At 43.1% G+C, this 24,815-nt stretch overlaps 1 protein-coding gene across 9 annotated transcripts in view; it reads right to left on the bottom strand.

Annotated features, from left to right (window-relative positions):
• sox5 (SRY-box transcription factor 5) overlaps positions 1 to 24,815 on the bottom strand; it is a 384,221-nt gene that overhangs the window by 96,209 nt on the left and 263,197 nt on the right. For all 9 annotated transcript variants that reach the window (XM_043713394.1, XM_043713395.1, XM_043713397.1 and 6 more), the window contains 2 exons: positions 20,487 to 20,566; positions 2,415 to 2,561 (listed from right to left, as the gene is read on the bottom strand). In XM_043713394.1, coding sequence (XP_043569329.1) covers positions 2,415 to 2,561; positions 20,487 to 20,566 — 227 coding nt within the window. The remainder of the gene's footprint in view (positions 1 to 2,414; positions 2,562 to 20,486; positions 20,567 to 24,815) is intronic.

The raw sequence follows: 24,815 nt of genomic DNA, 5'->3' as shown, positions 1-24,815 counted from the left end.
CAAATTTGAGGAAAGATATTCTGGCTATTGAGGGAGTGCAGCGTAGGTTCACAAGGTCAATTCCTGGAATGGCGGGACTACCTTACGCTGAAAGACTGGAGCGACTGGGCTTGTATACCCTTGAGTTTAGAAGACTGAGAGGGGATCTGATTGAGACATATAAGATTATTAAAGGATTGGACACTGTGGAGGTAGGAAACATGTTTCCGCTGATGGGTGAGTGCCGAACCAGAGGACACAGCTTAAAAATATGGGGTAGACCATTTAGGACAGAGATGAGGAAAAACATGTTCACCCAGAGAGTGGTGGCTGTGTGGAATGCTCTGCCCTAGAGGGCAGTGGAGGTCCAGTCTCTGGATTCATTTAAGAAAGAGTAAGATAGAGCTCTCAAAGATAGTGGAATCAAGGCTTATGGAGATAAGGCAGGAACAGGATACTGATTAAGGATGATCAGCCATGATCATATTGAATGGTGGTGCAGACTCGAAGGGCAGAATGGCCTACTCCTGCACCTATTGTCTATTGTCACACATGGACTGCAGTGCAGCAATTCAAGATGGCGGTTCACCATCCTCCTTCTCCAGTGCAGTTAGGGATGGACTACAAATGCTAACCTCCCCAGTATCGGCCACATTCTATGAAATAGTACCTTTTTAAATCCTGAATTGCAGTTGAGTTTTAAACCGTTGCTGAGTGGTGAATTGGGGGTGGGGAAGGGTTTGATCCTCTGTGTCGGTGACAATGTGAACAAAGGAGGAAGATTTCCCACCCTGCACCACACAAGGTTTAGTCTATTTGAAACGACCCAGCAGCAAAGTGACGGGATCAAACTGAAATCCCTCCGCCCACCACCTCCTATTTAACACTCCAGCCATGCTGGCTTCCATTGTCTTCGAAAAAGAAGTAAAATGGGTGAGGTGTTAAATCAAACAAGCCTTGCAGTTTCTGTCAGTCTTAGGTCAGATTACAATTATCTTTGATACAGACACACTAAAAAGATGTGTTAATGGTTTCGCTGGAAACAATGATCCGAGGAGGTCTTTCACTTGTACGTAATTACCAAGATTAATCTTCTCCCAAGGTGCTCTCACCTCTGAGGCCAGCTAAAGCTATTCAAATCGAAATATTAACAATACTCCTGCTTAATGCAGCTCAGGTTTCTTTTTAAAGAGCTCTGTCTTTTTCTCTCTCCAATTTCAACAGTAAACAACAAATTCCAAAAGTGCCTGACCTTCCTGGTGTTCTGCAAAGGAGACAGAATATACAGTACTTTAGTGACCTATAAGGGTCCCACGTGGCCTCACAACCACTGGCTTAATTTTAATGTGAAATAGAGTCATAGAGATGAACAGCACAGAAAGAGAACCTTCAGTCCAGTTCATCCATTTTGACCAGCTATCCCAATCTTGTTCCATTTGCCAGCACTTGGCCCATATCCCTCTAAAGCCTTCCTATAGGTTTATCCATCCACAAGTCTTTTAAATGTTGGAATTATACCAGATTCCACCACACCCTCTGGGTGAAAATGTTGCCCCTTTAAAATTTTTCCCCTCTCACCTTAAACCTATGCCCTCTAATTTTGGACTCCTTACCATGTTTAAACAACCTTGACTATTCACCCTATCCATGACCCTCATTGTTTTATAACCTCTATAAGGTCACCCTTCAGCCTCTGACACTTCAGGGAAAACAGCTGCAGCCTATTCAGCCTCTCCCCATAGCTCAAACCCCGGCAACCCTGGCAACATCCTTGTAAATCTATTCAGAACTCTTTCAAGTTTCAGACCATCTTCCCTACAGCAGGGAGACTAGAATTGCATACAGTATTCCAACAGTTGCCTAACCAATGTCCTGTACAGTCGCAATATGACCTCCCAACTCCTGTACTCAATACCAATAAAGGCAAGCATATCAAATGCTGTCTTTACCACCTAGGGACTGCACTTTCAAGAGACTATGAACCTTTCAAGGTCTCTATGTTTGCACTGATAACACGGGTTCATCAGTTGGATGCAGAGCCAAACACAGAAAAAGCCAAATAGTGTACAGCAAGGTCCAAAAAATGTAACATGACCCAACGACTGATAAATCAGTCCGACTCGTGACAGATAGGGAATGAATGTTACCTCACAAAATTCCTTACTCCCCTTGGAATGGCTCCATGGGATCTGGCTGAAAAGACAGAAGGAACCTCAGTTTCTGAACTCTTCACACATTTATGTCTATGTTGCCAACAAGAGAAGCAGCTTCCGTTTTTAAACCTTTCCCCTTTGAGGATATTCATGTCAGCCTCCCCATCCCCAAGTGAGTTTGCTCTCTGTAGCTGTAGCAAAGGAACTAGAAGCACAAACGTTTAATTCAGAAACGAGCACAATTATGTCTGAGGCGAACCAGTCGGAAGGTGACAACAGTACCTTGCTTTTTGGTGGAGGTGTCGTTCTGCCTTTCTCTGCCTGGACGCTGTTGGGTGATAGAGTGTTGTTCAGACTGGCCTGTGACATGCTGTGTAACTTGGCTCCAGGGGACACCTGCATTGCAGCGAGTTGGGCTGCATACAACTGCTGTAAGAAAGCAATGGATATCGTTTATAAACACAGGCATTCCTTCACTACATTAGCGGCATTAGCTCACGGTTTTGCATTGACTGGGATTGCTTCACTGGAGGGCTGTCCACCTCACATGGCACGCAGTGAGAAGCAATCACTCACACACTCCAAGTCAAAGAAAACCCACTGACGAGTCGAACTGTGGATGTAGAAAAGGTGCCAAAAGCAACTTTGTTTCCTATGTCAGGGCTCAAATCACAGTAGCATTCCATTTCATTATGTCAGTATTGGAAACTTCAGGTTATTTTGCAATGACTTCTGTTCAGCTGGATATTTGCCAGCACTGTGACAGGCCCAAGCCTCTGTGTTGTCAGCTGGGCAGGCTGAGAACAAAAGGACCTGCACCGAGCCTTAGGCCATAAGACGTGGGAGTAGAAGTAGGCCATTTGGCCCTTCGGGTCAGCTCCACCATTCATTGGCTGATCTGATCATCCCCAACGCCACATTCTTGCCTTAGCCATCTGCAACAAAGAATCCCAGATTGTCTATCCTCTGAAAGAAAAACAGTTCACCTCTGTCTTACTGAGTCCAGGCGTCTGGTCCTAGACCTTCCCACAAGGGGAAACAACCTTTTTCCATCTACCTTATCAAGTTCCCTAAAAATGTGCCATGTTTTGATATATGTCTTTTCTCATTCTTCTAAACTTCTAAACCCAACCTACTCAACCTTTCTTTATTAGAAAGTCCCACCAGGCCCAGGAGCAACCTAATGAACTTTTTCTAAACTGCCTCCAATGCCAGAATCTTTCCTTCGAAAAGAAGTTCAAAACTCTTCAAGGTAAAGAGGCTGAGGCCTGACTGGGGTGTTTTGGAAATTCTGAGGGCAGTGTTGGGCTGGCCAATAATTTCCCCTCCATTTCGTGGGTCAAATAATGACAGCTGTCAGTATCAGATGAGCCTAATGTCCCCAGAACAAATGCACTGGTCAACGCCTACAGCCAAGATGCTTTTGTTAAACTAAACTAATTATTTAGTTACAAAAACAGAAATTGCTGGAAAACTCAGCAAGTTTAGCAGCATCTGTGGAGAGAAAGCAGAGTTAATATTCCAAGTCCAGTGACATTAATAGAGTCTGAGAGTCATAGAGTCACGGTGCAGAACAGTGGCTCAGTGGTTAGCACTGCTGCCTCACAGCACCAAGGACACGGGTTTGTTTCCAACCTTGGGCGACTGTCTGTGTGGAGTTTGCACATTCTCCCCATGTCTGCGTGGGTTTCCTCCGGGTGCTCCGGTTTCCTCCCACGATCCAAAGATGTGCAGGTTATTTGAATTGATCCTGCTAAATTGCCCAGTGTGTTCAGGGTTGTGTAGGTTAGGTGCATTAGATAGGGTTAAATGTACAGTAATAGGTTCAGGGATTGAGTCTGGTTGGGTTATTCTTCAGAGGGTCAGTGTGGGCTTGTTGGGCCGAAGGGCCTGTTTCCACACTGTAGGGATTCTAAAGAGTCCCACAGCACCGAGACAGGCCCTTTGGCCCAAACTGGTCCATGCTGATCAAAATGTCTATCAACACTAACTCCATTTCCCTGCACTTGGCCCATATCCTTCTAAACCTTTCCTATCCATGTATTTGTCCAAATGCCTTTTAAATGTTGTTAACGTGCCCATCTCAACCACTTCGCTGGCAGCTCATTCGTAATGTATACCACCCTCTGTGTAAAAAGGTTGCCCCTCAGGTTCCCTTTTATTCTTTCCCCTCTAACCTTAAACTGATGCTGTCTAGTCCTTGAACCCCAACCCTGGGAAAAAGACTGAGTGCATTTACCCTACCCACACTTCTTCAGAAATAAAAACTTTAAAAAAAAACTGCAAATCCTGTAAAGAAAAACAGAAATTGCTGGAAAAGCTCAGCAGGTCCGGCAGTACCAGCGGAGAGAAATCAGAGTTAACGTTTCAGATCCAGTGACACTTCTTCAGATCATTTTTTACTATTGTATCACATTGGTGTTTTGTACATAAACTTGGTCAAGTGATGACAGGGCTCTGAAACATTGACAAACGGAGCAGATTAAGATGCCCCAGCCCCTTCAGCATGCTCCAACACTGAATTAAATAATGGCTGATCTTGCACCTCAACACCATTTTCTTGCAGTAACTCACAAACCCTTGATGGGTCTAACAGCTAGACTTACAAACTTGTCAACTTTAGAGGTTAGTTGTCATGTGGTCTTACCTTCCATGAAACAGGTCAAGGATAGTGAGAATCCACTCCTGGTATATCCCACCTAACTGCTCCATTCTGCAATGCTGCCACTGACTCATGGTATTAGGATCAATATCTTCCATTTTACTTCAGACTATAGGAACTACAGCTTTCTTTCTGTCAGGCCCATCAAAAAAAAAAGAGGAGCACCCCAAGAACACTTTTCTCAAACTGCTGGTTCTAATTTGGGCTGGAATTGGCCTGGCCATCTCAGCCAAAGTGGCCAAAGTTCTTCAGATGAACCTACTGCCGCCATGTTAACGCCTCAGTATTGATGTTAGCAGGGTACTTGGCCTATTGGGACCAAAATATGGTCTAATCCAGTCCCCACACAGCATTCACACACCTATGCTCTGCAGGAGCCCTCCCTGGACCATCAGTGGCTGCCAGACCCTCCAGAATTACCCTCGTGTCTCCAACAGTGAATGGAATGTACACGCGGACATCCAGGTTACAGCAGCCTTAGACTGCACGGCCCTTCGATCAAGGCACAGCCCTGAAACAAAAATTGCCGGATTGTTAAAAGACACCACTCTTTTAACAGTTTTTGTTTAATAACTGCATTCAATTCTAGTCTCCCTGCTATAGGAAGGATGTTGTGAGACTTGAAAGGGTTCAGAAAAGATTTACAAGGATGTTGCCAGGGTTGGAGGATCTGAGCTACAGGGAGAGGCTGAACAGGCAGGGGCTGTTTTCCCTGGAGCGTCGGAGGCTGAGGGGTGACCTTATAGAGGTTTATAAAATCATGAGGAGCATGGATAGGATAAGGTCGCTTGACTGGGGTGGGGGAGTCCAGAACTAGATGGCATAGGTTTAGGGTGAGAGGGGAAAGATATAAAAGGGACCTAAGGGGAAACTTTTTCACAGAGGGCAGTGTGTATGTGGAATGGGCTGCCAGAGGAAGTGGTGGAGGCTGGTACAATTACATCATTTAAAAGGCATTTGGATGGGTATATAAACAGGAAGGGTATAGAGGGATATGGACCAAGTGCTGGCAAATGGGACTGGCTTAATTTATGATATCTGATCGGCACGGATGAGTTGGATCGAAGGATTTGTTTTGGTGCTGCACATCTCTGTGTCTCTAAGTCTGATAAAATATCAGGAATGGGGATGAATTTAATAATATCAGGAATGGGGATGAATTTTTTTAAAAAACTTGGCATTCATGTGATGAAACCTCAACTGTTCTCCCCCTCAATTCGTGAACCTTGCCCCCAACCAGCCAGTTTAGGCAAGAGTAGCGAATTCTACACAGAGGGAGCATCAAACCCTTTAACCCGCCTTGACATGGATCACACTGTTAACCAAAGTTGCAGTTGGCCATCAGAGTTAACATGTAACTATTCCTCCTCCAGGGCTTGAGGCAGATGTTTTTTTTTCTCTCTCTTTCTCAACCTTCCTCTCTAACTTGGGGAAGCAAAACGTAACCACTGATTTTTGTTGAAACTTTCCTTTTTTTTCGCTATGTAATGAATTCTATATTTAAGCATGATTTAACAAAGGCCAGACCCGTTGATTATTTTCAGACAATTTCTTTTTTGCTTCATCAATGATAATCCCGCAGCTGCAGTTCTGTATTCTTCGCTGTAATTTCCCCACCCAGAAATGTTTAAAGGGTTGGGGGGGGGGGGGAGTGGGAAAGAGTGTTCAAATATCCCACATGAGGCATTTTTCTTTCATGCTGCAATTCACTGTATCATTCCCCAAACAATAGCAAATATAATGCTCAGAAGCAAGGAGGTTTGCTTGTAAATCGCGATGTGATTTTAGGTAATTTCAGTCCAATTACACCCAGTTTGTTCCTCTGATTGATCCAGTGTGTGAGAGAGAATAAACATGCTCTTCCGTGAGCTGATGCATACTAAATTGCTGACATCTTGCTGTATCCAGTCCACTGGTTCAAAGCCTATTTGCTGTTTGAATTGAGTTCCATTACAGGGGCCAATAGCTATCACTCGACATCCTGAATGGAGGCATAGTTGACCTGACAGCCACTTACTATCACTGAATGTAGCATTCACTGGCAGCAATGTCCAGAAGTGACTAGCGAGAGAGACAGAGAGAAAGAGAGAGAGAGAGAGAGAGAGGGGGAATGAAAATAAAGGACATGACATATCTGCCCTCTGGGGCAGCTCAGGGTATTCATGGGGCAGAAGAAACTAGAAATGGGTGGGGGTGGGGAGAGAAAGAAATTATGATCGGAGGGAGGCAGAAGAGAAATCTGGGCTGTGATGAGGTGCATGATTCTTTTTTTAAATTAAATTACCATTTTCCTGAAATGAAGGCCGCCAGTTCCTATTTCGCATGGGCAGGAGAACGAGAGCATGTTGACCAAATCAAAACACAGAAGTGAGTATTAATGCAGAGTGACAGATAACACCATTTCCTCACTGTGCAAGCTATTTTCTTCTGTAAGGGGGCGGGCTCGTTGGAGCCAGATTCACAGTTTCTGGCTAATACTTCCTCATCCAGAAGAGAAGCATGTGGGTTAAAAAGACAGCTGTTATCTCCCCCTCTCCACTCCGGGTCTCACCGAGGAGGAAATTCAGTATTAAATTCTGACCTGGCCCCAAACATCTGCATTCAGAGGAAGAGCAGCTCCGGTCGATGTGGAAGCACGTGTAATGGTCCTGCTTTATAGCACCGTCTCTGCCACATTAAGCAAGATAGCTGTACTCCTGAATATCATACAGCTGTTCATTTAGTGCCTGTTTGAGGGAGTCAGTTGGCTCTTCACTGTCACAGTGGTCACACGGCAAAGCAATCTGACAGAAGCAGAATTAAACATCTCCGGTCAGTTCCGCAGACTGCGCAGAGAACTCAAATCCACCCTCACAGTAGGGCCATCGGAAAATGCATGATATTCATCACCAATCGAGGCTGGCTGTGCCCACCACTTTGGTGGTATCTGCCGTAGTTCAATTGGATAGTGCTCCAATTCCTCAGTCATTTGGCCATGGGTTCAAGCCATACTCCAGAGAGTTAAGCACACAATCCAGGCTAACACATCAGTCAAAACAGAGGAGGTGCCAACTTTCAGGTCAGATACTAAATGGAGGCTCATAACAATGTACAAAATAGCTGCAGGATTAGCCCATCTGGTCTGCACCAATATTACACACTATTACAATCTCCCATTGCAGACCTCTCCACCATTACACACAACTACAATCTCCTATTATGGACTGCTCCACAATTACACACTATTATAATGCCTCATTGCAGACCTCTCCACCATTACACACTATTGCAATCTGCCATTGCGGACTGCTCCACCATTACACACTATTGCAATCTGCCATTGCCGACCTCTCTACCATTACATACTATTATGATCCTCTCTGTCCCGTTCTAATTTCCCTGGTAACTCCCTATATCACTTGATTCCCTAATATGTCAAGTATCTATGATATCAGTCTTGAATATACTTAAGGATGGAGCATACAACCATGCCAGGGGTACAATTCCAAAATATCCTGTAGCTCTCCCAAGTGGATGTAAAACCAAACAACATGGCAGTACTTTGAAGGACAGAAGAGCACTTGGCTATAGCCCGGCCAGTATCTGTCTCTGCATCACATCACTAAAACGTTATTATCATTGCTGGCTGTGCAATCTTGTGGGATGAAAGTCGGCTGTTGCGCTTCCTGCCTTCAACACTGGCCACATGTCAAAAGTACTTTGCACTTTCAAATGGGCCAGGGATGTGAAAAGTGCTGTACAAACCTGTCAATTCTACAGATGACACATTACTCTTTGTACTCATGCCCAACTCCCCAAGTTAAAACATTCTAACAGAGAACATCACTGACAATTGAGAACAATTCATTTTATTTAACAAAATAGATGTTTTGGGTGAATCTGTTCAAATTGTACAAGATTATAATAGATGTCAAATGACATCTTGAAAGATACAACTAATTATGTGATAAATCTATTCATTCGTGTGTACCTTTAGGCACAAGAACATTAATAGAATCATTAAAGAATGTAAATGTGCTTCCATCAGTGTATAATTTGCTTTCATTGTTATACCTCTGTGCACCAACTGTACTAAAATGGGGACTCCAACAGTCAACATCTTACCAGAACTGATCGCTGTACAAAGACAGAGCCAAATTAATTCTAGACTCACCCTCAAAATCCTGCGCCTGCAGTAAAAGAATCTGGTACCACTGCACTTGCCATTGTTTCTATAAATTATAAACTTTCTCAGAACAAAGTCTGTGCATCAAGTCACTGAAGTGGGTCACTTGCACAACTTTATGTTGACCCAATGGTAATGTTGCCAGTTATTGGCATTTCCCTTGGATCACAGGTTGCAGTGGAGATGACATGAAATAGTGTTTTCAGTTAGACATCAGCAAGGATGAATCAAACCCAACCAATCACTGGGAAAGGGAGGGAGATTTTTGTTATTTTGTACTTGGCAATGCATGAGTGAATAGGAGAAACTCAGCGAATCTGGCAGCAACTGTAGAGAGTGCTTCAAGTTCAGTATGACTCTGTCAGAATCTGCTAGGCATGACCCACCCAACCCGTTGATGAAAAGAGATTGGCGGTGTTACTGTAGAAAGCCTCAGTCACTCATCTGTGGAGTTAGTCAGCAATTGTTACGTTATTTTGATAAGGTTGTCACTACTACTCCTAAAGAGATAGACAGCTTAGCGGCATGGTGTAAAGACACCAATCTCTTCCACAATGTCACCAAAACAAAGGAGCTGGTCATCGACTTCGGGAGGCAATGTGAAGGACATGCCGTTGTCTGCATCGATGGTGATGCTGAGGTGGAGGAGGTCGAGAGCTTTAAGGTCCTAGGAGTAAATGTCAGCAACAATCTATCCTCGTCCATCCACTTCGGCGCTATGATCAAGATAGCACACTAATGTCTCTACTTCCTCAGAAGGTTAAAGAAATTCAGCATTTCTTTAATAATCATTATGGATGCACCAGAGAAAGCATTCCATCCATGCATTACAGCTTGGCATGACAACTGCTCTGCCCAAGACCACAAGAAATTACAGAGAGTTATGAGTGCAGCCCACTCCATCACGCAAGCCAGTCTTCCTTCCATTGACTCCGTCTACATTTGCCATAGCCTCGGGAAAGCAGTTGACTTCTTCAAATACCCCTCCCACCCCAGTTATACCTTTTCCATCGGGCAGAAGATACAAAAGCTTGCAAACATGTACCAACAGATTCAAGAACAGCCTCTGCCCCGCTGTTCTCAGACTGATGAACGGACCTCTCATATATTAAGAGTTGATCCTTCACAACACCTTCTCTATCGCTATATTCCGAATGCTGTTCTATTACCCTGATATACTTGTGTAAGATATGTCTGGTGAGCACACAAAACAACAATTTTCACTGTACATGTGACAGTAATAAATCAAAACAACTTTTCCAAAAAAAACCAAATTGAATACACTAAAATATCTCACTGGGCACAATCAGAAAAGGAATCTGACACCAAGGGGAGGAAGGAGTTAGGTCACATCTGTGAGGTTGCCATTAAGGAGTATCTTGTAGGAGGGGAAAGAAGTGGAAGGTGAAGAGGGTTAGGAAGGGAATTCCAGGGGTTCTGGACACAGACAGCCAATCAAGTCAGCTGTACACATAACTGCAACAGCATCAAATCTCCCATAGCATGACACGGTCTCTCTCTCTCGATCCCTCGCCAGTTCATCACAAACAAGGTGACAGTCCATGAGAAAAAAGGAGGTATATTTATCAGAACCTGCTGCTGAGCTCCGCACACAGTGTTTACCACAGGCAGCCTGCTCAGTTAGACATGACAAAAATGGGCTATGATGCAGAGCGATTTTCAATTCCTCTGCACTTATAATCAGGCTGGAGATGTCCTTTAATTAATGCAGCGAGCGCCTACTGATGAACGCTTGCTTGACTGAGGTGATCATGCCATGTTATTACCTAAAAGCCCAGCTCAGCCAGACACCTAAAAATGGAAGCCTACAATTGGCGATGGGTGAGGCTGTGTTACACCTCACTTTATTTAACACCTTGAAGACCGTTCAAAACCAGAACAAGCTGTTGGATGGCACAAAAGTCTCCTGTCTCTGATGGCCCCACGGGTCAGAGATGAAGCTAGGCAGCCATTCTCAAGTGAAAATCCAGATCGGCTGAAAACATTTAGATTAGATTAGATTCCCTACAGCGTGGAAACATGCCCTTCAGCCCAACAAGTCCATACCAACCCTCCGAAAAGTAATCTATCCAGACCCATACCCCTATATTTCCCTCTGACTAACATCAATTTAACATTGCTAATTCACCTGACCTGCACATCTTTGGATTGTGGGAGGAAACTGGAGCACCCAGAGGAAACCCGCACAGACACAGGGAAAACGTGCAAACACCACACAGTCACCCGAGGCTGGAATCGAACCCGGGTCTCTGGTGCTGTGAGACAGCAATGCTAACCACTGAGCCACCATGTCGCCCCAAAATGTGCAACAGGCAAACAACCTCCAGTGTTGGGGAAACAAAGCTGCTTGCTGGAGTTAAGATACAGATCATCCATGATTTAACTGAATGCACAATGAGAATGGATGGCCTGGGCAACTGATGGAATGGCTGTCAACCAGGGGGATGCTCAAGAGGCCAGAGTGAGTGCGGACTGAGGTCTCAGAAGGGGATTAGGTTGGAGGAGGTTAAGGAGCCAGGAGAGAGTTATCAGTCTGCTTTACTTTGACTCGACTAACTAGGAAGATAGGAACAGCAGGAGGCCATTCAGCCCTCAAGCCTGTTCTGCCATTGAATAAGGACTATGGCCTAAGTCCATATTGCCTGCCTTAAGCCCATACTGCATGTCACCCTTGTTTAATAAAAAAAAACCTACTTGCTCAGAAGTAAGTTTCAGAATTGAATCAACATGGAAGTGATTTCCAGATCTCCACTACTCTTTGCATGTGGAAGTGCTTTGTAACATCACTCCTAAATAGCCTGGCCCTAATTCTTAGACTATAACCCTAGGTTGTAGAATCTTCAACCAGTGGAAATATTTTTAGCCACCCTGTCTTTTCTGGTTAACATCCTGAAGATTAGAGCTCCCTCTAACCTTCTAAATTCTAAGGAATAAAGGCCTAATTTGTCATATCCTTCCTCACAACTTGACCCTTGAAATCCCAGTACCATGCTTGCAAATCTGCACTGAACTCCCTCTAGGGCCAGTAATCCTACTTCATAAAGCTCTATATCAGAAAGACTTCAAGTTACTTTCAAATTATCAGCAATTGTTTCCATTTCCCCCAATCTTTTAAAGTAACTGCTCTTTCCGTGTACAGAACAGAGGGTTGAGGGGCATGCTTGGGCAATGTTAAATTTCAATTGTACCCTCTTCCCTTTCTCATCACGTGTTGTGGGAAGTTAACATTGGTACGGGTAGAGAGTGCAGGTCACTGGATCCAGTTGGCCGCATGTGAAAAGATTAAATTATAACATCCTTGATTGAAAAGACCATGTTTCTACAGAAGATCCTTGCACTTGCCCTATCCCACCAACTCCCTACAAGCACACCCTTTCAAGACTGATAAGTTCAGATACTCCCCCACTCTCTCCTAAAAACCCAGACCTCAAACGCAAAGCATTTGCCTTACAGACCTATGCATTGCCTTGAGTGTTTGATAACTCCCCTCCTCTTCACCAGAGCATTGTGTTTTGATCAGAACTTATTCCGATTTGCATTCTACTGCTTAGGCTCTATCTAACAAGATATTCTACTCGCTTTGCTGAGCACTGCCTGATGCTGGTTGGAAATGTTTAACGTCAGACCTACCAAGATTTTTAGATCACTTACTGCCTCATGCTGAGCTATTTCTACACCACCATTCATGGAATATTATCATCAGAAACCATCAGAAACTCCTGAACCTCAATCCTGAGCTGGTCTTTCTCTCCCCAAACACACAATTCTTCTGACAAGTAGCTGCTGTACATGGAAGGATCTGAAAGGATTAAATGTAATAAGCACCACACGCTATTACGATGTCGGGAGAACTTGGCAGGATCTTATGGGAGACAGACCTAAGTCTTAGTCTTCCCAACAGTTTTTGTAGTCACATTGAGCCTATTTTCACATCAAACCACATCTTGTTTACTCTACAGGATTCTAAGTAGATCATGAAATGACTACCCTCACACACATTGGACTACATAAACCCGTAAAGATCCCATACTTTGAAGTAATGAATGGCAGCACACCAAACAGTACCCATTATTTCCTCACTATTCAGCCTATTATTTCTAAGTCTCACCCTGAATCTTTCTTGAAAAACCCTTCAGGTGGAATGTTTGCCAAAGAGTCTTTGTAAAACTCCATATAACACAGCACAGAACTTACATAACAATTCAGGGTGGCACAGTGGTTAGCATTGCTGCCTCAGAGTGTCAGGGACATCTGTGTGGAGTTTGCACATTCTCCCCATGTCTACATGGGTTTCCTCTGGGTGCTCTGGCTTCCTCTCACAGTCCAGATGTGTACAGGTTATGTGGACTGGCCAGGTTCAATTGCCCCTAGTGTCCAGGGACGTGTAAGTTAAACGGATTAGCCATGGGATATGCAGAATTATAGGATAGGGGAATGGGTCTTGCTGGTATGCTCTTTCGAGGGTCAGTGTGGGCTGAATGGCCTGCTTCTACACCGTAGAGACTCTGTGAATTGAAACATGAAATTTGAAGTGTGATGCCTGGGTGCATGACTTCTACATTTATTTTAGCAAATCTTGTGTGGCATTGCTCATAGTAAATCAAGGAATGTATCACTTGGTAACCACATTATACTGCACCATGTAATTGACAGAGTCAACTTTCAGCAAGTTGCCAAGCACACTTAGAGAAACCATTGGGCACAACACAGACACTTCTCCAGTGCAAGTGAAGAAAGCATGAGGAAAATGAAAGTGAACAGAGCAGGCCTCAATCATTGCTTGGCAACGGACGCAGTTCAGGCCCAGAGATGGGACGTTAACTGCCTTTCACTCAGCAAATGGGAGGTCCGGGTAGTGCAGTGGTTACCAAAAGCTGCAGGTTCAGGTTCAAGCTGCACTTGTGGACCTGGGAGGAGGTATTACTGACGTGGCTAATAATTAAATACCCCAGTGGATCCTCTCCACTATTCCGCAGAACGAAAGAGAGCCGTAGTGTGACACTGAAAGCAAATTGGAGAACCGGCACAGAACTGGGTTTGTTGGAGGAGTAATAAATGAAGAAATAGAAGGGAGATTGGGGTTCACTTTAACCCATTAACCATGCAATTGTAATTTTTGCTGCTGACATTTGTTTTGTGGTTTTGTTTGAAAGGTAAATGGGATGGTCATCAAAAATAATTTTGGCCCCGTAACTATTTTGACTTTGAAAGAATTTTTTTCTTCAAAGTTTGCATCCATAAATGACCATTTTTACAGGAGTGGCCAGGAAGGAAATGAGGCCATCAAAAACCCTTGCTTTCAACAATATTTTTAAATCACCATTTTCTTGCACATTTGTGAACAATCAGCATGGCACGTTTACAATGCTTCAAACAACTGACTTCTGACCCTGAGGAGTTAAGTCAGTGCCAAGGCAGAGTTCATTCCCTCCCTCCAGCTTGTACCTAATGAGAATAATACATTGGTTAGATTGGGTCGCGCGGGGAGATTACTACCTGATTTTATACAAAACAAAACTTGCGGAAAAGGCAAAATATTTGTGGTACAATCCATCGCTTTGGAACTGTGGAAAATGACAAGCCTTGCGCTAAAATCCCTGACCCACAGCTTGGAGGCATTTATCCATTTTCCCCTTTGAAGTGGCCCAAAAGTAAGGTACACCAGAAAACTGCCGTAGATTTTGATTTTATTGTCACGTGTATTTTCCAGTAAGAATACAGTAAAAAGCTTTCTTCTGTCGCCACGCTACGCACCATTTTGAAGAATTTAAAAAATAAAGGAGTAAATAAAGGTTGGCGAGTATTGGAACCTGCCGACCTCCTGGGAAATCTAACAATTCAGCACATCACAGCTAAAAGAAAAATGAAGTGTCTGAACAGAACTACTCTGCTGTTTGAGAGTGGGGCCTTGCTGTGCGCAAATTGGCTCCCTTATCTCCAAGACTGTAACAGTGACCAGCACTTCCAAACAAAAATGTATATCATTGGCTGGAAAGCATTTTGGGGTGCCTGAGATCATTCGAGATAAATCCAAGATCTTTCTTCATTTACCAATGAGGAATTATGGTTTAGGTTAAGTCCTAGACTCATTCAGCACTGCAATTAGCTCCTGGCATGGGAGGGAAGAAGGAATTAAGAGTGGGTTTCTTTTCACAAGGTAGAAGAGGAGAAAGTCAGGCCTGCAGTTGACGGAGATCAAAGCCAAAAAGTGTGGCACTGGAAAAGCACAGCCAGTCAGGCAGCATCCAAGGTGGAGAGTCGATGTTTCAAGCATAAGCTCTTCATCAGAAATGGGAAGACCACTGTATGATAATCAAACATAATTGTAAAATGCCTATTTACTTGGAAATGAAGTGTTCTTTTCCTGTGTATCAGCTACTGGTGTTTGGTCCTTAAAGGGTTAAGGCTGCATTGCACAACACCAATTACAGGAGTTAGACATATAATTCTCACCCGATACACCTTGCAAAGAGCTCAGCTTTTGCTCTTACCCTTCAAAGAAGCGACACATGCATTACAAATCACAGAAACAACAGCACATCCAGCTGCTGCTATTGAGGTAAATTCATTACATTCCTCAACTCGAGTGAAAGTATTAAGCACTGGCTGATCTGCTCTCCACAAGCCAATCCTTGTGCAGAAGAGTAATCCATTACAATATGTTCCAACATCTGCCTCCCCATATGATGCATGACCTATTCGATTGACCCTCTTTAAACAGCGCCAGCGCTCCTGTTCATTACAGAAGGAGGATGAACAGGGTGCTCATTTCATCTTCAGGTCATCAACCAGTAAATACATTTCCATTCAAAACCGGACTTGTACACGCGCAGCCTGAATCTCTTTCATTCCCAAGCATAATATTCTCATCATTTATTTTCCAATAGCCAAGACTCAAATTGGTTGGCTTCCCTCACTGTCTCCCCCCCCCCCCACCCCTCCACTCCCCCTTTGCTCTTGCACATTTATTTCTTTCTGTTGATGTGCTCCACAGCAGAGGACCTGTCATTCACTATGCCAGTGAGAGATGTATGCTACATGAAAACAGTGACCTTCTCTCTGTTTGTGACAAGATCCTCAGGTCAACCGCCTAAATGGCAGCCCCTGTGACACTCAGTCAGCTTCAGTGATTCTACTGAGGTAAATCTAAAGCTAATTTATTATCCATCATCTCTGCTTCAGACAATAAACATTTCCGGGCTTTGTGCAAGGGAAGACGATAGAGGCTGGTACAACAGAATGACCGCTCTGCTAACTACCAGCTGCTTGTGCAAAATGTCATGCCTTTAAAACAGAGCGCTTAATTTATGAGGCCTTTTATAACGTGAAAAATCATTTTATTTTTAAAAAGAAAACTGCAGTCCATTGTGCACCAGTGCTATGGATTCTACAAAGTGCAGACCGTGTGGAATTCAAATTGTTTCACATAGAGTCATTGTCATAGAGTCACACAGAGACAGCCCCTTCTGTCCAACCAGTTCATGCTGAGCATAATCCCAAACTAAACTGGTCTCACCTGCCTGCAAGCCGCTCCTACTCACGCACTTATCTAAATGTCTTTTAAACATTGTAATTGTACCCATATCCACCACTTCCTCAGAAAGTTTGTTCCACAAGCGAGCCACCCTGTGTGCAAAAAAAATTTGCCCTCATGTCTTTTTTAAGTCTCTCTCCTCTCACCTTAAAAATATGTCCCCTCGTCTTGAAAAACCCTCATCCCAGGGAAAAGACAACTATCATTAACTCTATCTTTTCCTCTCATTATTTCATAAACTTCAGGTTGACTCTCATAGTAAGCGATGGTCAGGCGACTGTGCAATACTAACCACGTGAGGAATTCTGAAATGACCTGCCCCTGCCGCTTGGTGTCCTTCTCACCTACCTACACACAAATAGGTGGGTTTCGGGGTGTGTAAGACATAGCGAGCTGGGTAGGATCGACTCGGGACATGTGGGGAACAACCACTCGCAAACTCGGAAACTGTGCGGAAACAAACCGCAGTGGGGTTTAACCATGTCCTGTTTGGAAAATAGAAGTCAAAACCTTAAGATTCGGGTTGACAAATCGGATTGAGCAGGTTGTAAGATCCTGAGAAATAGGATTGGCTATTGGCAAAATCTTGGCTGATTAGACTGTGGCCTTAATTTTCAGTTTCCCGTCTGCACCCCCACACCATAACCCTTGTTTCTAGGACTGCCAATGTACAGTATTTACTGCCAGGTACCACCTTTCCTTATTTCTCACCATCATTCAGTTTGACTTATTCACTCTCACAGTGTATTCTGTTCCCACACCATCAAAACATGAGTAGACTTCATTACCCAACTGGATTATACTTGACTGTGAGCCAAATATCCTGTCTGATAACTAAAATGTGTTTCATTAAATTATTGCTAAAAACACAATTTATTTACTTGAGTTGCTTGCAGGGTGAATCCTAGAGATTGATCTGCAATTTCTAGACACTCGAATTGACATCACTTCCCCGTTACAAACTACAAAACTGGATGGCAAAAATCTATCTATAAAGCAGGTCAGATTACCAGGGCACAATATTCCAATTTGTAAAATTAGAAACAGCCAGCATTAATGTTCTTGACTCCTGCTGCATTAATTTTGCCTTTTAACAAGAACTAAACATAACCAAATTTCTTCAGTATTCGCCCTTAGCCTGATTCTAGGAGAGACTAGGAATAATAAAGGGGCAGCGATATCTCACGTTTGAAGTCAGGATGTGCCCTGTGCACATAAGCAAAGTGTGCAGACAGTAAAATGAATAAATATTCTTGAAAGTAGAATTCACAGATTCTGAAAATAAAGCCCCTGGATTTGAGTGACTCAGATAGGATAAATTTAACTTTGAACATTGATGCAACATGAACAATATTGAATTAGCCACCCATAATACATCACACCCGATTTCTTTTCCAATGTAAGGAAAAGCCAATATTTTTATAGCAGCTTTCATGCGTTCCAGATGTCCCAAAGCAACTTACAGGTAATTAAGTTTCGAGTCTCTGTAGTAACAAAGGAAATGCAGCAGCCAATGTTCAGGTAGACAGATCCCACAAAACAGCAATAATGATCAGATAATCTATATTTTAGATGTTAGTTTAGAACTCGCTTTACTCTTCTTCGCAATAAGGTTATTGGTTCTTTTACCCCTAATTGGGCATATCATCACATTCTGAAGACAGCACCTATAACAGTGACAGAACTTCCTCTGTACTGTATTGAAGAGTCAGCCTGGACTGTTCATACAGGTTTGCAAAGCAGAATTTGAAGTAACAACTTTCTGGTTCAAAAGTCAATGAAGGGAGAAATCAGATGGTCTATACGGGAGGAGGCAATTTCAACATTGCTCACAGGCTTTTTGTAGAACTGAAGAAGATTGCTGAGTTAAACAAGGATGAGGCCAGTAAGGGATTTAAACAGTACAATGAGAATTTTAAATTGGAAGTGTTGGAGGGCTGGACGCCAATATAGACTGACAAGGATAGGGGTCATGGGTGGGGAAACGGCACAGGATAAAACACGATTATGAAGGTTCTGGATTCACAAAGGTCCCTGGCATATGGGAAATGGGATATTGTCCAAAGGATGATTGAGATAAACTTGACAGTGGACTTCACAAAGTGAGTTTGAGTTAGAGATGGGCAATATAATGGAAGTGGAACTGTGATAAAATTAGTCTTCAATGACTCAGGAGATCCCAGAATGATTTATTGATGAAGAAGTTAATGAAAGTGAAGCTAATGCCTAACTTGATGCAGGTCCAAAGAGATAAAACATGAATCTACATTAATCTCATTTAGTATCACTAAACTGCAAAGTTTTCTTCTGAATTTTCAATTAGACATGTAACTGTAAAAGCAATAGATACTATCTGTGTCATTCACCATTAGCAAATTTGTCATACACGTTTCCGAAAAGCTTTGACCCATCCATCTCACTTACCTATTGCTGTAAGTGTATTGCTAATGAACTGTAAGGAAGGACTTGCATTTCTATATCATCCCGTGCATCCTCAGGGGTAACCCCAAAGGACAGCCAATGAATATCTTTTGAAATGCAGTTTTGCTGGAAAATGCAGCAACATACACATAACAATTGTAAGATAAATGACTAGATTGTCTGCTTTTTAGTGGTGCTTGGTTGAGGATTGAAGACATTGAACACTGAAAATATTCCTTTCCTCTCCTCTGAATAGCCCCATGGGATATTTCTTGACCACCAGTGCAGGCAGAAGGAGCCTCAGTTCACTGTCTCATCCAAAAGATGGTACCTCCTTTGGAAGTGTTACTCTGGATCACTCTGTCCCTCTCTCCATAATGTACTGCCTCAAAGGCAAGAGAGTTAACACTGATCCAGTGACACTACATTTAAGCCCTTAATGCAATTCAAAGATAAGCATGACTGAAAACAAAAAAAATGCTGGAAATCACACCCGGTCAGACAGCAGCTGTAGAAAAAGAGCAAGCTAACCTTTTGAGTCTCGATGACTCATCAGAGCTGCTCTCTCTCTCTCTCTCTCCACGGATGCTACCTGACCAGCTGTGACTTCGAGCACTTTTTGTTTCCAGTCCAGCATCCGCAGTAATTTGTTCCTTCAAAGATATACATATTGAGGATCACAGGGGTTCTGTCTTTTGGAATGCCTACGTGGAACGTCTATGCCTATAGATTTTAAAAGTACGGTTTACTTTTTCATATCTTGGACAGACTATGCAGAAATACTCATCTCTTTGTGGTGGCAGGAGGGAGAAAGAAATGTAGAAGGGCTTTTTTTTTGTTGCTGGGCTATCTGATGTGCATATTCTAGTGCCCAGATTACAAAAGACAGACAGGACAGGAAGTGCAGGTGTTACTCAGCAGGTCTGGCAGCATTAGCGTTTCGTGTCTGATATGACTCTTCAGTTCCGAAGAAGAGTCATATTGAACTCGAAACAATAACTCCGTCTCTCTCTCTCCACAGATGTTGCCACATCTGCTGTGTTACCCCAGCACTTCCTGTTCTTATTTCAGATCTCCAGCATTTTGCTTCATATTTAAGTTAAAAGAGTGACCGATGGGAGGTCAAGGGGAACAACCATCCTTCCCTTTCCCTGCACTCCAACTATATAAGAATGTAACACAGAGCACAGGATAGAAATTAAAATTTGGCGGTTGCGTTTGAAAAACAAAGTGCATTAACGCACAGTGGCTAAAAACTAATAAAACTATTCAATGCTGAACATATTGATAAATCTATCAGTGAGAATCAGTGACATGTCTTTCTGTTTTCCCGGGCTGTAGTTCCTTACCACATTTCAATTCAAACGTCAGCTGATCACAACCAGGACAAACTTGGCTAAATTCACTACGCTATGAGAAAATCCATGACAAGAACTTATTTGTCAAACGCTAGATCTTTTATTCACCACTATTTTATTCTCTAAGCAATACTTCCCAAGGTCTGGCCTGTCTTTCAGGCCCTTTAGGCCACTACGAGAATGTCTGCCTTACCTGTAGCTGGAGTTGGCCAAGTCCTGGTGTTGCGGCTGCTCCCATGGTTGTGGGGATAAGCTGAAGTGGGTAGGGTTCATCTGCGAAAGAGAGCAGTGTTTGTCTTGAGAACATAATCGTACACACACCACCTATCAGTCTGCCACAGCAACCCCTGCCCCCTTCCCAGCAAAAATTGTTCCACTTTGGTCTTCAGCTTCTCACTCTCAAAACGAACACTGATGTTAAACTGTAACAGTAAAATACAACGATAAAGCAACTTTGCCCTGCCTTCAGATTGCCTTATAAATATGTCACACGATGCAGATTTAAACTTGAATCCATCCTCCCAGGCTCCTTTACCAGCTAATCCCTTCCCACTGTGCTCAGTTAAATGGGGACATTCAAACGGGGAGAAATATGTTAAAGTACTCCACTGTTTCTGTTGTATTCCAGAGATATCTGTCTGGACAAAACTTCTCCTGGATTTAATTTTCATTGTACAGAGATTGTGTTGATTTACTCACAAAGTAATTTAATTTCAGCGTCTGTAGGCCAAATAGTAAAAAAATTCCAAAATGTCACAACTATCCAAATTCCAATGATTTTGGAGCACATGTTTTAATATTTCAGCAATGTCTACAGCCTTCCTATTTAGCTGTTCTGTTGGATAGTCCCAACTTGGTCCAAAGTTTATTAAAGAAGAATGAAGAGAGATGTAAAGCAAGTCAGTCACTCATCAAGTTGTATGTCACACCTTTGCCAGGCAATGATCATCCCCAACACGAAAGAATCTAATCATTGGCCCCTGACATTCAATTACATCACTGAATCCCACCCAATATCCATATCCTGGTTGCTAACATTGACCAGAAACTCATTGGACTAGCCATAGAAATGTAGTGGTTGCAAAAGCAGTTCAGAGGCCAGAAATCTTGCAGTGGATAACTCACCTCCTGAATCCTCAAAACCTGTCCTACACATACAAGGCACAAGTCAGGAGTGTGTGAAATACTTTCCACTTGCCTAGATGGGTGCTACGCCAACAACACTCAAAAAGTTTGACACCATCCAGGACAAAGCAGCCACTTGATTAGCACCACATCCATAATCATCCACTCCCTCCACCACCGACATTCAGTAGCAGCAGTCTGTACTATCGACAAGATGCACTGCAGAAATTCACTGAAGATCCTTAGACAGCACCTTCAAACCCATGATCACTTCCATCTGGAAGGACAAGAGCAGCAGTTACATGGAAATACCTCCTCCTTCAAGTTCTCCTCCAAACCACTCACCATCCTAACTTGGAAATATATCCCCGTTTCTTCACTGTCGCTGGGTCAAAATCCTGGAATTCCCTCTCCAAGGACACTGTGGGTCAACGCACAGCAGGTGGACTGCCGTGGTCCAAGAAGGAAGCTCATCCCCACGTTCTCAAGAGCAACTAGGGATGGGCAATAAATGCTGGCACAGCCAGTGATGCCAACATTCCATGAGTAAATTAAAAAAACTTTCACCCAAGACCTACTCCATTCACATCAAAGACTTTGTGATTCCCTTCATGTTGACAAGGTGGATGATCTTAATTTAAATTAAATTAAGAACACTGCTTTTCTCTTCGAACTTGTTCAGTTGTGCACTGGGATTGAGTTCAGTCAAGCAAGCAAATGAATTCTGCTATCACCATACCAGTCTGTTAATAATATGCAGTTACCAGCACTTCAATTGAAGACTTTAACTCAGACAAATCCTTTTCTGAAGCAACATCTCTTTTGGCTAAGTCTATTGAGCAAGGTCAGTTTGAAGTCCATCTATGCAGTGTTCAGGTGATACAGTGTTAAATCAGGCATTATTTTTCAAATGAGTAAGCTACCACTGATTCATGGATGTTTGAACAAATCATAAGAAAAAGTCTCTTTGAAAGAGATATGCAGATAGTCCTAGTTCTCTGCCTTTTTCCCATGGTCTATAATTTTTTGAAGTACTTATCCCAATTCTCTTTCAGCAGTTAATATTGAATGTCTTTTCAGGCAGTACATTCCAGGTCATAGCAATTTGCCATGTGAAAATGTTCTCCCTATCTCCTTGTTTTGTAGTTATTAGTCATACATGAGAGCAAACAGTTTCTCCTCTTAGAAATTCCAGTCGTTTTGAACACTTCTGCTGAATTCCAGTTTACCCTTCTTTCCTTTAAGGGTGAACAATCCCTGGTTCTTTAGTCTTTCTACAAAACTGAAGTCCCTCATTTCAGTGTAATTCTAGTAAATCTCCTCATGCAGGTCTTGACATCGTTCCTAAAGTGAAGGGCCCAGAATTGGAAGTGATACTTCAGCTGAGGTCTAGATAGTGAGTTATAATGGTTTACCATAACTTCCTTGTTTCAGAACACACACATACACAAGACTGATGTGCACAAAAAGACAAGCTAGTCTGTCATGCCACAGCATCATATCCATTTGTGGAAATACTACACTATGAGGCTCTGGGATGCCCCTTACACAATCGACACTCTAGTTTAATGTCTGTACATTTGGGCAAGATGGATTTCTCACAGTGTCAACCACAACAGGCTCAGATGCAATACATCTGTTTCTAAGATTTCATGTTAACACTATGGTTTTCTAAACAGTAATAGCAACAGTAGTAGATTTGCCAACTTTAAAGGCATTTAAATGGTCATTGGGTAGGCATATGGATGAGTATGGAATAGTGTAGGAGAGATGGGGTTCAGATTGGTTCCACAGGTCAGCACAACATGGAGGGCCGAAGGGCCCTCCTGCACTGTAATGTCCTATATTCCAAATGCAGTTCATTGTAGGAAGCATACCAATGACTCATGTACTTTGAGAGGAGCTGGATATGTGTCCTGGAAATATCACTTTATTACTGATCCAAATGAAAATTCAGTATTATCTGGATCACTGAAGCATACTCAGCCACTCAAGTCATTCAGAACAACCACCAACCACTGCCAGTGACCAGAATGACAAATAGTCTGAGGGTTGGAGTGGCTTAATAAGCCTTGTACGATTTGCAGAATCCTCAGGTTCCTGCATGTCCAGCATTGCACAGAAGGCCTGGTTGAACCAACACTAGCCTATCGCCACTGAATGTAGAACATATCATGAAGGGTCCCTCCAGACCTAACATCCAACGTCATAGAGCAAACAAGTACCTCATGCCTTACTTGCAGAAACAGTTCATGTTGTACCACAAACCGTAATGATCAGCAGATAACTGACAGGGTCAAACAATGTTTCACGTTCAGTCTGATAATATTAGCCTCTAATAGGATCTATCCAGAGTAGAACGTTTTCAACACTGATATTGCAAATATCCAATGCATTTATCTTACTGATGAGCTAGAGGAGATGGTTGAAAGGTGAAAGGAATCACTCAATTTCTTTCCCAACAGCGCGTCATCATCCAATACAATAGAAACAACTTAAAGTTGCTTGGCGTCTTGAACTTAGCAAAACATCACTAAGGTGTTATAAAGCAGGAATACCAAACCTTGAGACATGGGTTGCACAATTGAAGGTATGGTCACTGATAGCAGGACAAAAGGAGTGTGTGAAGCCATACAGACCTGAGACAGAGGAACATGGAGTGCTTTGAGAGCTGGAGGATGTTACAGAGATAGGGTGATGTGAGGGATTAGAAAACCAGCTTGACAATTTTACATTTGAAGCTTACTGGAGCAGGAGCCGAAGTAGCTCAGTCAGGAATATCTCCTGGAGGCTTACAGTTTCCATTAATCTCAGCGTGGGTAACTTCTCAGGTATTGCAGTAAGAACTCCTTCCCAGAGAATGTGCCTTGGCCCTGATAAACCTTCATGCTATGGGGAAATTGAAAAGGAGGACCAACAGGGACTCAACAGGATGCCATTCAAATGCCTGAGGAAAAAAGAGCAAAGATCAATATCGAGCTCAAAATTTCCCCCGGGTTGATGGTCCCTATGTATAACCATGATCTAAACTTTCCCCACCATACTTCTCTCATTTGACATTTGCAACTGTGCACATTCAGATAGGCACATCTGGGACAGCCAGTCCCTCTGCATGAGATTGTTGGGGATGGAGGTAATGCACTGCAACAATTAAGTATCCACTCCTTCCCTCCCCTTCTTCATCCTCTGAACATCCAGCGTGGGAAGCCAGTGAGCTATCTAACCTATTGGTTGAGTTTAGATTAGATTAGATTACATTACAGTGTGGAAACAGGCCCTTCGGCCCAACAAGTCCACACCGACCCGCCGAAGCGTAACCCACCCATACCCCTACATTTACCCCTTACCTAACACTACGGGCAATTTAGCATGGACAATTCACCTGACCTGCACATCT

Source organism: Chiloscyllium plagiosum, chromosome 23 (genome assembly GCF_004010195.1).
Source record: "Chiloscyllium plagiosum isolate BGI_BamShark_2017 chromosome 23, ASM401019v2, whole genome shotgun sequence".
Taxonomy (NCBI): domain Eukaryota; kingdom Metazoa; phylum Chordata; class Chondrichthyes; order Orectolobiformes; family Hemiscylliidae; genus Chiloscyllium; species Chiloscyllium plagiosum.
This window is presented reverse-complemented; position numbering and strand designations above follow the sequence as displayed.